An 11885-nucleotide genomic window follows, 5' to 3' on the forward strand; every position below is an offset into this window, starting at 1 on the left:
TTGCTCCCAAATGAGTTGGAATATCGAATTTATTCATTTGTTGTTTAGTCAGAATGCAATATGCTCCTAGCCGAGTTGGAATATCAAATTTATTCATTTGTTATTTAGTCAAGCTACAGTCTGCTCTTAACCGAGCTGGAATGTCAAATTTATTCCTTATTTGTTTAATTAGGCCATAATTTGCTCTTAAACAAGTTGTATTGTCGATTTTGCTCCAATTTTTTTTAGGTAGATTACGACCTATTTTTAACCAAGCTAAAGTGTCAAATTTATTCATTTTTCGTTTAGTCAGATTACAACTTGTTTCCAAACAAATTAGAATGTCGATTTCGCTCCAATTATTGTTTAGTTTACATACTTGAGAAATCAATAGCATCCACTCTTCCCTATAATATTCTTTAAGGTAAAAAAGCTAAAAATAGGCTCATTATTGCGAGAATACAAACAATTAATTAAATAAAAAACTTATTTTGGTCTAATTTTAGATTCACCTTTGTACGTTTCATTCATTTTCAAATATAGGGTTAGATTCTAAACGACCAAAATGACACATGATTGTTTTAAAATGAACTCTGTTAATTTTTTGTACATACTAAATAGTATTTAAATATCATTTAATATATAAAAACATTAACTTAGTTGATTTAGAAAAAAATATCTATTTATTTTTAAATTTCAAGATAAAAACATATTAAAATTTTAGTTCATAAAACAATCATAATTTTATTTCTAAGTTTAAATTTAAAGATTAAAAAAATATTTAAACCTAATCATTTATTAGTACTTTATCTTTATCTTATGGAGTTATTTCTGAAAGAATTTTCATGAGCACGATTCTATCAATTATTTATGGTTCCAAAAGTTTGTTAACCACAATTACATGTTATGGAGGTATGCTTTTATTTCTAAAATGCTTTTAAGTGTAAAAGATTATGATTATGATTTGAAATGAGAGTTAAGTTCTTTTTTTATCAGCTGAAACGAGAGTTAAGTATGTGAAAATCGATCTTTAAATAATTCATTATTTTTTATTTAAGTTGTTTTATTATTTTTGTAAGAAAAAAAAAATACTAACTGCTATTTTTCTTACATCTATTCATTAATTTAAAAAAAAATATTACATAATACTAAATATCATTAACTAAATTTACTAATAAATATAAATTAATTATCGATATTCACATATGAAAAAAACCCTAAACCCTGCATAGCTCTCTGTTAAACCCTGCATAGCTCTCTGTTAAACCCTGCATACACGACATAGCTCTCTGTTAAGGAAACACGATAAAAATTCTAAACCCTGCGTAGCTCTTTGTTAAACCCTACATAGGTTTCAGTTAAGCGAGTTGGTGTTGTGCCCTGCGTTTCATCTTTCCCTTCTTCACCATTCCAAAATGAGGAGAGCGAACCCACTCCTCCGCAAACTACCACCGCACTTCCTCACACGGCGCGGCTTCCGTTTTCGCACCATTTGCTCCGGCCGCCTAGGCTCCGCCGGCGCCACCACCACCACAAAACACCTCGACATCTTCACGGAGCAATTTGAAATCGGCTCGCGCGTGATCACGCTCGAGACAGGAAAGTTCGCCCGCTTCGCAAACGGCGCCGTCGTTTTGACCATGGAAAACACTAACGTTCTCTCGACCGTCGCCTCCGCGAAAGGTGACGCTGTTCGCGATTTCTTACCTCTCACGGTAAGTGTCTCTGCTATACTCTCTCTTGCGCTTGTAATATTCCGTTAAGTGGCGCGATGAAATATGATGAAAACGTCGCTCGTGATAACAGGTGGATTATCATGAGAAGCAGTTCGCGCAAGGCGTGATTCCGACGTCGTTCGCGCGGAGAGAAGGTCCTCCCAAAGAGCGCGAGCTCTTGTGTGGGCGAATCATTGACCGGCCAATTCGACCTCTGTTTCCTCCTGGATTTTACCACGAGGTTCAGGTGCGTAATGTTGCTATCATTTTATCCCACTTGCGTGTGTTTAATTGTTATGCATGTACAATGTGAAGAGTTTTTACTGTATTTGCCAATTAGAAAGAACTAGAATGTGAAGACTTTTGCAACATCAACTACTTAGACATCAGGGTGAAACACCATTGTGATTAGTGTTCAATGTTGTTACTTTAGTCATTGAAACTAAAATTAGTTTACCGTATGTGAAAAAGTCTTCGAAGAAACCATCTAAACAAACCAACAAGTTATGACTGGATTCAGATTCCTTAACTAAGATTATAGGCTGAAGTCTTGTAAAGTGCACATATGTGGTTGGGAGGAGGCTGCCCTTCATATTCCCAAGAAGGGTAAAGAGTGGATACTTAGTATTAATAAAATGGTTACAAGTTCCTAAACTAAACCACTCTTTGTTACTTTGATCCTATTTGGAAAAGTTCTCCGTAAACACTTGTAGAAGAAAATAAGAGCGAAAGATGAAATAAAGTTCACTACAATGTTAGCTTATGCATGAGTTGAAAATCATCATTTAGAGAGCTCATTTGTAATAAAGTTTACAAATTAACTCATGTATATGTTACTTACAGTTTATGGAGAAGGTCCTTTAATTTTTCCTTCTTATTCTTCTCTCTCAAAAATGGTTATGAAGACATTTACTCGTAATCACTAAAGTGATACGACTTCTTGAATTTTAGACTAAAGTGATTGATATATTGCATTTTTAGATACTTTTTTTTTTTTTTTTAATTCCTTACTTTAGTGATTAAAAGTGATATTGTTACACACTTTGAGTGAGCCAAATGGTTTTTGTGAACTAGAAATTATGATAAGTGTTACTTTTATAATTGTTATTGTAAAAGTCAATTGACTTCTTATTCATGTCAATATGATTAAACGACCTTTTAAAAGCTTATTAGATTATTTACACTTGATTTATAATTTATTCATTTAGTACTTAGTTGAATCTTTATGCACTTCCATTGTAAAAGTTATTATAAGGTGAACCAATCAGAATCCTTAGTAGTTAATATGGAAAACAACTAACTTACCATACGCAACAATGTGTAATTGCGTGTTAATGGAAAAGACATTTACAATTAGAATGTGTTTCTAATTAAATTGTTTACTATTTTTGTTTAATTTTTATTTGTGATGGGTTTTTTTCTTAATAAAAAAGGAATGTTTCACTTTCTAGGTAACGGCAAGTGTTCTTTCTTCTGATGGAAAACATGATCCAGATGTATTGGCAGCTAATGCAACATCGGCTGCTTTAATGTTATCAGATATTCCTTGGGGCGGTCCCATTGGAGTGGTTCGAATTGGTAGGATATGTGGGAAGTTTATAGTAAATCCCACCATGGATGAGGTAATTTGGAGTCAACTATGTTGTTTAAAGTGATTATGCGATATTGTCTTTATTGATCGAACTTGGTTTTGTAGCTTAGTTAGATTTTGACTTTGTTGATGACTATTTGAATGGTTCGATTATGTTGCAGCTTAAATTGAGTGATCTTAACTTGGTATATGCTTGTACAATGGACAAAACTTTGATGATTGATGTGCAAGCTTCTGAGATATCAGAGAAAGACTTAGAAGCTGGGCTAAGGATGGCTCATCCAGAGGTGACTTTGAAATTTGTGACTTTGTTATTCTTTCGGTACGTGAATTTTATTGAGATAGGTTGCTATAATTGATCAGGCAGTCAAGTATATTGAACCTCAAATCAGACTTGCTGCTAAAGCTGGTAAATCTAAGAAGGAATACAAATTATCTATGCTGTCTGACAAAACAATGGATAAAGTTACTAATATAGCAGAGGAACCTATCAAAGCTGTTTTTACTGATCCTACCTATGGGAAGGTGGTCTATTCTTTCTCTCTTATTTTCTTGTTTAGTATGTTTTGTGGAAGTTGATGTTTTTTCTCCATTTTACATTTGGATGATCTGTTATGTACTTTCCTCCAGTTTGAACGTGGGGAAGCATTGGACAATATTACACAAGATGTAAAGAGAGTGCTTGAAGAAGAAGGTGATGAAGAAAGCTTAAAAGTATTATCAAAGGCTGTAGATACCGTAAGGAAGAAGGTATGGAGCATTGCAATAAGTTTACAATCATAGAGACTAATATGCCATATTATATTACCTTCTCACTATAAGATTTCAAGTAGGGAACAAACATCAAAGGAAATTCACTAGGGTTATTGTTTGAGTAAATAGAAAGTAATAAAACTTATTGGTCTGATTCATCATCTTCTGAAGTTTCCAACGAAATAGGAAGATGCTTTGGTCATAAAATATTTAGTGCTAAACTTGAAAATGAATGTATATTTTATTTGCACTTAGTAAAGTATTCATCATTTTAGGTGGTTCGTAAAAGAATTATTGCAGAAGGACACAGGGTTGATGGAAGACAGCTAGATGAAGTAAGACCTTTGTATTGTGAAGCTGGATGTATATCCATGTTGCATGGATCTGCATTATTCTCCCGTGGAGAAACACAGGTAAAATATATTTTATGTTTTTTGTTATTGGTTGTTGAAAGTTAGGCATTTGTGAATATCTGAAATAATAGTTTTATTTTTCACTTCTATGTGATATAAGTTGATGTCATGGACAGGTTTTTTGTACAGTAACACTTGGAGCACCGACTGATGCTCAACGCTTGGAGTCTGTTGTCGGTCCTCCGACAAAGAGATTTATGCTTCATTATAGTTTTCCACCATTCTGTATAAATGAAGTTGGTAAACATGGTGGTGTAAACAGGCGTGAAGTTGGTCATGGTAAAATAGCTAAACTTCTGCAATACAATCTCCGTACAACATTTCCGTTTAAAATGTCAATACATAATTGATTAGGACTTGTTTTTGTTTTTGAAAGAAAAATGCTGTTTTAATTTAAAAATACTTTGAAATTTAAACAATGAGATAGGTCTATTGAAAGTAAAAAAAAATGAAGTGTCTTTCTCAGAAGTTCTATACTCCCTTCACTATTATCTGCCACTTTGGCAGATAGTGTACAAATTTAGGAATGGTTTCGGCCACTATACCCCTCTAATTTAGTGTAGTGGGCATAGTGTGTAGGAATTAGACAGTTGGAAAGATAATGGTTAATGTTGTCTTTAACTTAAATATGTGCTGTTTTATCTTTATTTTAAGACATTATTATTGGATTGCTTCCTCATTACTGAAAAAGGGGAATTGTGGCCATAGAACAGAACTGGGAGATTTTATCTATTTGGGCATTTAATTAGCTATCCTCTCGGGATATTAGTGGTAGGCTATGGCTATTGCTATTTGAGGGTGAACAAGAGAGATCTATGAAGGCTGGATCTTTTCTGCCTATCTGTTTTTTGTGCCTTCGTGATGATGGATGATTCAATGTTTTTTGGTGGAATGAATGACAAAGTAAACTGATATGAGGTAATTGGTGGTGGAGAGAGTTAATTAATGTAAACACAATTTAAATTGAATTGTTGAGGGTATAGTTTTAAACCTGTAATTAGTGTTTAGTATATTTTGTTAGGTAGTTACTGAAAATTGTATCTTATAACTAATTTTCTGTTAGTTCATGTGGTTGGGAGTTATTTGAAGAAGTTACATTTCTACTGTAATACTTTTCCATCTATACACAACTATTTCTCATCCAATTGTATTGACTTCATTTTTACACTGAACAAAATTCTTGTTTGTATGATTTTTCTCAAACTTTAAATAATAGTTTTCTATATAATAAAAGGGAAGATTACCAAAAGTCTGTGCATGAAATAGCAAACACCAGAATCTACCATTCAATGTTGAAAGGACGGTCTCTAAAATTATTAATTGAAATAAAAATAATTTATATTGATGAAGAAAGTTATTGTCTTCATTTTACTGACCCCAACTATATAAAAGATAATTAATGGTTGACCAAATAGGGATACTTATTTTGGAAACCGGAAAGGGACAATGTTCTTAATAATTGCAAGTGATTGTCTCAGTTTTGCCAATCTAAAGGTCATTAATTAACGAGTTTCTTTTTTGTTGTCTTACTTTTTTGCAGGAACTCTTGCTGAGAAATCTTTTCTTGCTGTTTTGCCCCCTAAAGAAGATTTTCCGTATACCATTCGTGTCAACTCTGAAGTGATGGCTTCAGATGGTTCAACATCAATGGCAACTGTATGTGGAGGTACACTTTTGTAATGCACCACATTAGCTTTTGTAATGCCATTCTATGACTAGATTCATGTTTAAGCTTCAGAAAATATAATACTTTTAGTGAATCTTTCCTTTTTGTAGGTAGTATGGCTTTGATGGAGGCTGGCATTCCTGTACGTGAACATGTTGCCGGGGTTTCTGTGGGTCTTGTTAGTGAGCTTGATCCATCTACTGGCAAAATAGAAGACTATCGCATATTGACTGATATTCTGGTAAATTACAGAACTTCTTGAGTTATATCATTTTATATACTCTGTTTTGGTTGGAATGTATATTTTATATCAATGTATATTTTATATTAATTTAACAACTATACTTACCTTCAAGTCCAAGTTGTTACTCAGGACCTTTTTGTGATCATTTTGAATAATAACTTGTGTCAATTTTTTTGAACAATTTCTATATTTTTAATTTATGTTGAAATGTTTTTTAATTTCAAATAAAGATGTCCAGAAAGTGATGGATTTTGTTTGCATATTTGTTAAGAATATATAATTTAATAGTTACATTGTGAAATTCAAATAATATTAAATATTTCAAAGTTTACCTTTGCGTTTTGTGGTATATTGTGTTTCAGATATTCTATATTACTTTTGAACAAACAAAGATTATTGATTTCATGCACAAGTGTTAATTTTAATTTTTCTAAGGGTTTGGAAGACCATTTGGGTGATATAGACTTCAAAATTGCTGGAACTCGGAAAGGAGTTACTGCTTGTCAGTTGGATATAAAACCAGCTGGAATTCCTTTGGATATCGTTTGTGAATGTTTAGAACCTGCACGCAAAGCTCGTCTTCTCATTCTTGAACGCATGGAACAAGAAATTAGTATACCTCGCAACAAGAATGACAATACTTCTCCACGACTAGGTTGACATTTTTAACTTTTCTAGTAGGTTTCCTTGATAAAATATGATATCCCAAAGCTTGAAATTTATTTCTCATGATGCAGCCACCTTAAAGTACAACAATGATGCTATTCGTCGCCTAATTGGGCCAATGGGCGCTCTAAAGAGAAAAATGGAAGAGGAAACAGGTCAATTTAACTTTTAAGTATCTTTGGTCTCCCCTGCCATTTAGACTGAATTGTGAAGTTGTCTTATAATTCCAGTTTCTGATATACTTTTTGAGGTAGAACAGTAGAAGTATTCATTTTGTTCATAATTTTTTGGTCTACGAGCTCTGATCCTTCTTGACCTTGTCACTGACTGCAGTGTTTTTCAAAAATTCTTTTTAAACTATACATTGATATATATTGTCCCTTGTTTGTCTTGTATGATTTCTACTGAATTGTGCTTGCTGTGTATTATATATACACTTAGAGTGACAGAACAAATTTACTGAACATGTTATCATGCGCTCCATCAGGTGCACGAATGTCTGTAGGCGATGGAGAACTTACAATAGTTGCTAAGAATCAATCTGTTATGGACAAAATACTAGAAAAGGTACTTCTTCCATTCTGTTAAACCATTAATTTGTATCCAATCGTGCTTTTTGTTTGTAATTTTATTCTTATAGTCATAAGTGAGATAATTATCTATCCTGTATCAGAAATTGTTGATGCAAGGATAAATTGATAATGTCATGAAGCAATGCTTTCCATAAGAATTATTATTTTTCTTGTAAATCGTTATCATTTACATTTTCTCATATGATTTCTTGGTGGTAATTCATGCATATATTAATGACAAATGGTGAAATATCAACCCTCATTTTTTTCTAATGACTGTCATTCTGAAGTTCAACCCTCTTGTTTGTCAGATTGATTTTGTTGTGGGTCGTGAAATTGAAGTTGGAGGTATCTACACAGGTATTGTCAGCAACATAAAAGAATACGGCGCTTTTGTGGAGTTTAACGGTGGCCAGCAAGGCCTACTCCACATTTCTGAGTTGTCATATGAACCTGTATGTATGATATTAACTACTTTATTGAGTTATCGTTAAGACAATTTGTATCTAATGACTGCATACATAGGTTTCTCGAGTTTCAGAGGTTGTCTCTGTTGGCCAGAAGCTTTCTTTGATGTGCATAGGCCAAGATGTTCATGGTAACATCAAATTATCCCTTAAAGCAACTTTGTCTCGTCCTGGAAGATTGAAGAGTAATGATGTAATTGAAGGATCTGTTACGTCCGCAAAAGAAACAGATGGGAATGCGTCTAGTGTACAAGAACAAAATTCTGCTTCTGAGTTGTCTTTGGGTGAAGCAAAATCCTCAACCTCCCAAGTTCCAGTAATTTTAATACGTAGTGCTGCAGAGTGTGATGAAGAGGAGAAATCTTCTACCTCAAATCCTTCTTCCAAAGCTCCTTGTGTAGATAATGGGGTCCAATTGAATCGCAAGTCAAAATCACGACCATCTCAAAATGCAAATGATTCTACACCGAAATCAAAATCTCGTAAATCTCAAGATGTTATCGATTCTTCAACTTCTCATTCAGGTCCCTTGCCATATACTAATGCTAAGAAGACAAAACTTTCAATGCAAAAAGAGTCAAAATCTGAACTTCAAAAGCAAGAGGAGGGTGAACAAGGATATAAAGATAAGGTGTCTGTAACTGCAAAAGATGTTGAAGTTGGAACCAAAGTAACTGCTAAAATATATCAAATTCGTGCACATGGGTTAGTGTTGGATTTGGGTGGAGGAGTTCGAGGAGTGTACCGGTTTGAGGTAGGAGTCCATCTTTGTATTGTTTTTTTGTCGTAACTAAGAACCATCCAATTCACTTGCTAACCTATTATTGTTCTGTCGTGCAGGAAAATAAGAGTATGGATTTTAAAATAGGCGATGAGATCCCAGTTGTGTGCTCAAGCTTTTCTAGCAAGGGAATTCCTGTATTGTCTTTAGTTGATGATAAATAACTTCCCTGTTGATCGTTTATGAGAGAGCCCATAAAGTTACCCTGCCATGGCTTGGAAAACATCTTCAACCCGTGTAAGCAACCATTGGTTTTATTGCAGTTTTTCGTGCTGAAACATTTTTACAATTTTTTTGTATTAATGCATGAGGTCATTGGCGGTGGATTTCATTCATTGCGTTTTCATTGTGTTAGAGTGTTTAGGCAATTTCTTTTTGGTATAAAAGTAAAAGAAGTAGAGTTTTGTTGTAAGAAAATACAATGTTAAAGTTACGAGATAAAAAGATCCATGAATGTAATGTTATGATTCTGATTATTCTTTGTTAAATTTAAGAATTAATATTTTTTATTCAGAAGAATTATCTCACTTAGCGAGTATTTTTGAAAATTTTATTTTTATATGAAATAGAAAACTTGTATGTGTTGTATATAAATGATTAAGATGTGAAGTTGTGATTATTTGAAAGAGTCTTGTGACTTAACCAAATTTCAAACTTCTCGATTACAATAAATTCATATAACTAATGTTATGATTTTGATCATTAATATTAATATTTGTTAATTGTATTTATTTTTCCAATTCTGATATAATTTTTTAATAGTAAGAGAGACCCGGGAGAAGTTTTTATCATATAAAGGTTAAGTTTGGTAGGAGTTTGGAATAAGTCCGAAAACTTGTCTTTAGGGAATATGACTACAGAAATTAAATATTAAAAACAACTTAATTAAATTCATAGTTAAAAAAATGAATTCACTCCGTAAATATAATTAAAAGATCTATAATTTAAAAAATAATTAAAAGATCCATAGTCAATCACAACTTTCTTAAAGTTATATAATTAGTATAGTTTATAGATATAATAAAGCAATTTAAAATCATGTCAACATAACTGTTATTTAATTTTTTTTTCTTGTACGGTGTCAAGTTTGTAATTACAAAAAAAAAAATAGTACTTTCAGTTCTATTGTTTGAATCTATAACAAATAGCTAGGTCAAACTATCGAAAGAAGTTAAATTTTTACAATTGATCGATTTTGTTTTTCTGGGTAAACGAATTCTGCCCTTCATTTTAATATTTGTGGGCTCAACTGTATTTTTTATCCTGTTTTTTCAAATTTTATCCAAATAAAGGAGAAGGAAAAAAAATATATTTGTAATGAAAAAATATTTATTTACATGGTTGGATTTTGTTAAATTATTCTTTTTAATTTTTTTTTATTTTCATTTATTAAACAATAGGAGATGGAAATAAAATTTGAGAAATGAAAAATATATAAATATTCAATAGAATTCAAATATAAAAGAAATAAAAAATAAATGTATAGTATATTTAATAGAATTGAAATATCAAAGAAATAAAAAATAAATGTTTAAGTATATTTAATAAAATTTGAATATGAAAGAATTAAAAGAATAAAAACATAGAAATTATAGAAAAATAAATAAAAATTATGAAATGTTGTAAAGAATGTTAGTAAACATTATGAAAATAGAAATTAAGTGTCAAGAAATAAGTAGTGCTTTATTGTTAGAAAAGAAAAGTAGTGTTTTTTTTTTATTAAGAATAGTTGTTAAAATTTAATTATTAAAAGTTAATAATAAGATGAATGTATATTTTGGACAAACTCATAAACTCCTTCTTCATCATTTCTTAAAAAAACAAACTCAGAAACTCCTCTATCAACAAATTAAGGAGGGAGATGATACCACAAATGATTTAACTCTGACTCACATGGTTCTAATAAATTATTTCTAATGATAGTGCACATATGACTTATAATAACTCCATTTGGAAAAGTACAAAAGGAGAACCTTCCATTTTCAAAATCTACACCAACATTAAAGGAATTCAAAATATTTAAGTCCTAAGTAAAAACATTTCTACTTCTTCTACTAAAGAACTCCACAACTTGTAAATATACTACCACCATCCTTTTATAGCATTGACTAAGACTAAGTTTATAAATGAATGCTCTTACATGCACTCTGCTACAAAGACAAGACCTATCACTTTTATTGGGTAAATGTGTCAAGGCACATATTAACTTTTCATACATTAAAATCTTATGGGTCTTACAATACATGGGCTGACTCAAACTCTAAATGAATGCTCTCACATGTACTATGCCACAAAGACAAAACCTATCACTTTTATTGGGTAAGCGTGCCAAGACACATATTAACTTTTAGTACACTAAAATCTGATGGGTCTTACAATACATGCACTGACTCAATCTCTAAATGAATGTTCTCACATGCACTCTACCACAAAAAAGACCTATCACCTCTATTAGGTAAGCGTGCCAATGAACATATTAACTTTTAGTACACTAAATTGTGATGGGTTTTTACAGTACATGGGTTGACTCAGTTTCTAAATGAATGTTTTCATATGAACTCTGCAACAAAGACAAGACTTAACACCTTTATTGGGTAAGCGTGCCAAACATAAGGTTGAACTTCATAGGGACATGAGTGGACTCCTCCTTATTTCAATCAATAACAACACCCTAAAATACTTTCCCTATAAATACCAACACTTCAAACCCAACCTATCATAGTCTTTTATTACCTAATAAACCCACCCACTACAACCACTCTCTATTGATCGACACTTCCACTTCTTTCAAATGGAGAACTTTGCCATCATCAACCAAGAAAACTATTCAAATTCTTACCTCGCAACCTTATTTTCAAATGGCCAAATCATTCGATCTCAAGATGGTGTGCAATTCCAATGTGAAAGTCCAAAACTCTTTTGCATACCATACAACTGCACATTCAACCTCTTGAAGCTTAAAGCGTGCTCAACTCTGAAAATTCTGTCCACCACATTCATCAACAAGTTGTATTTTTGAAGATCCACATTGAATGAAC

General features: G+C 32.1%; 1 protein-coding gene across 1 annotated transcript; it reads left to right on the plus strand.

Moving 5' to 3' along the window:
- The first annotated feature begins 1233 nt into the window (after nucleotides 1-1233).
- Nucleotides 1234-9323, plus strand: LOC114180416 (polyribonucleotide nucleotidyltransferase). The gene is made up of 16 exons (XM_028066735.2): nucleotides 1234-1694; nucleotides 1786-1941; nucleotides 3146-3316; nucleotides 3447-3572; nucleotides 3649-3810; nucleotides 3916-4035; nucleotides 4314-4451; nucleotides 4568-4730; nucleotides 5992-6117; nucleotides 6228-6358; nucleotides 6797-7016; nucleotides 7099-7182; nucleotides 7515-7594; nucleotides 7911-8054; nucleotides 8125-8820; nucleotides 8907-9323. The coding sequence occupies exons 1-16, from the start codon at nucleotides 1395-1397 to the stop codon at nucleotides 9009-9011; spliced, it is 2922 nt and encodes a 973-aa protein (XP_027922536.2). The 5' UTR covers nucleotides 1234-1394; the 3' UTR covers nucleotides 9012-9323.
- Nucleotides 9324-11885: the final 2562 nt, after the last annotated feature.

The sequence above is a fragment of the Vigna unguiculata genome, chromosome 4 (assembly GCF_037176805.1).
Source record: "Vigna unguiculata cultivar grain cowpea cultivar isolate G323 ecotype 2 chromosome 4, ASM3717680v1, whole genome shotgun sequence".
In the NCBI taxonomy this organism is placed as follows: domain Eukaryota; kingdom Viridiplantae; phylum Streptophyta; class Magnoliopsida; order Fabales; family Fabaceae; genus Vigna; species Vigna unguiculata.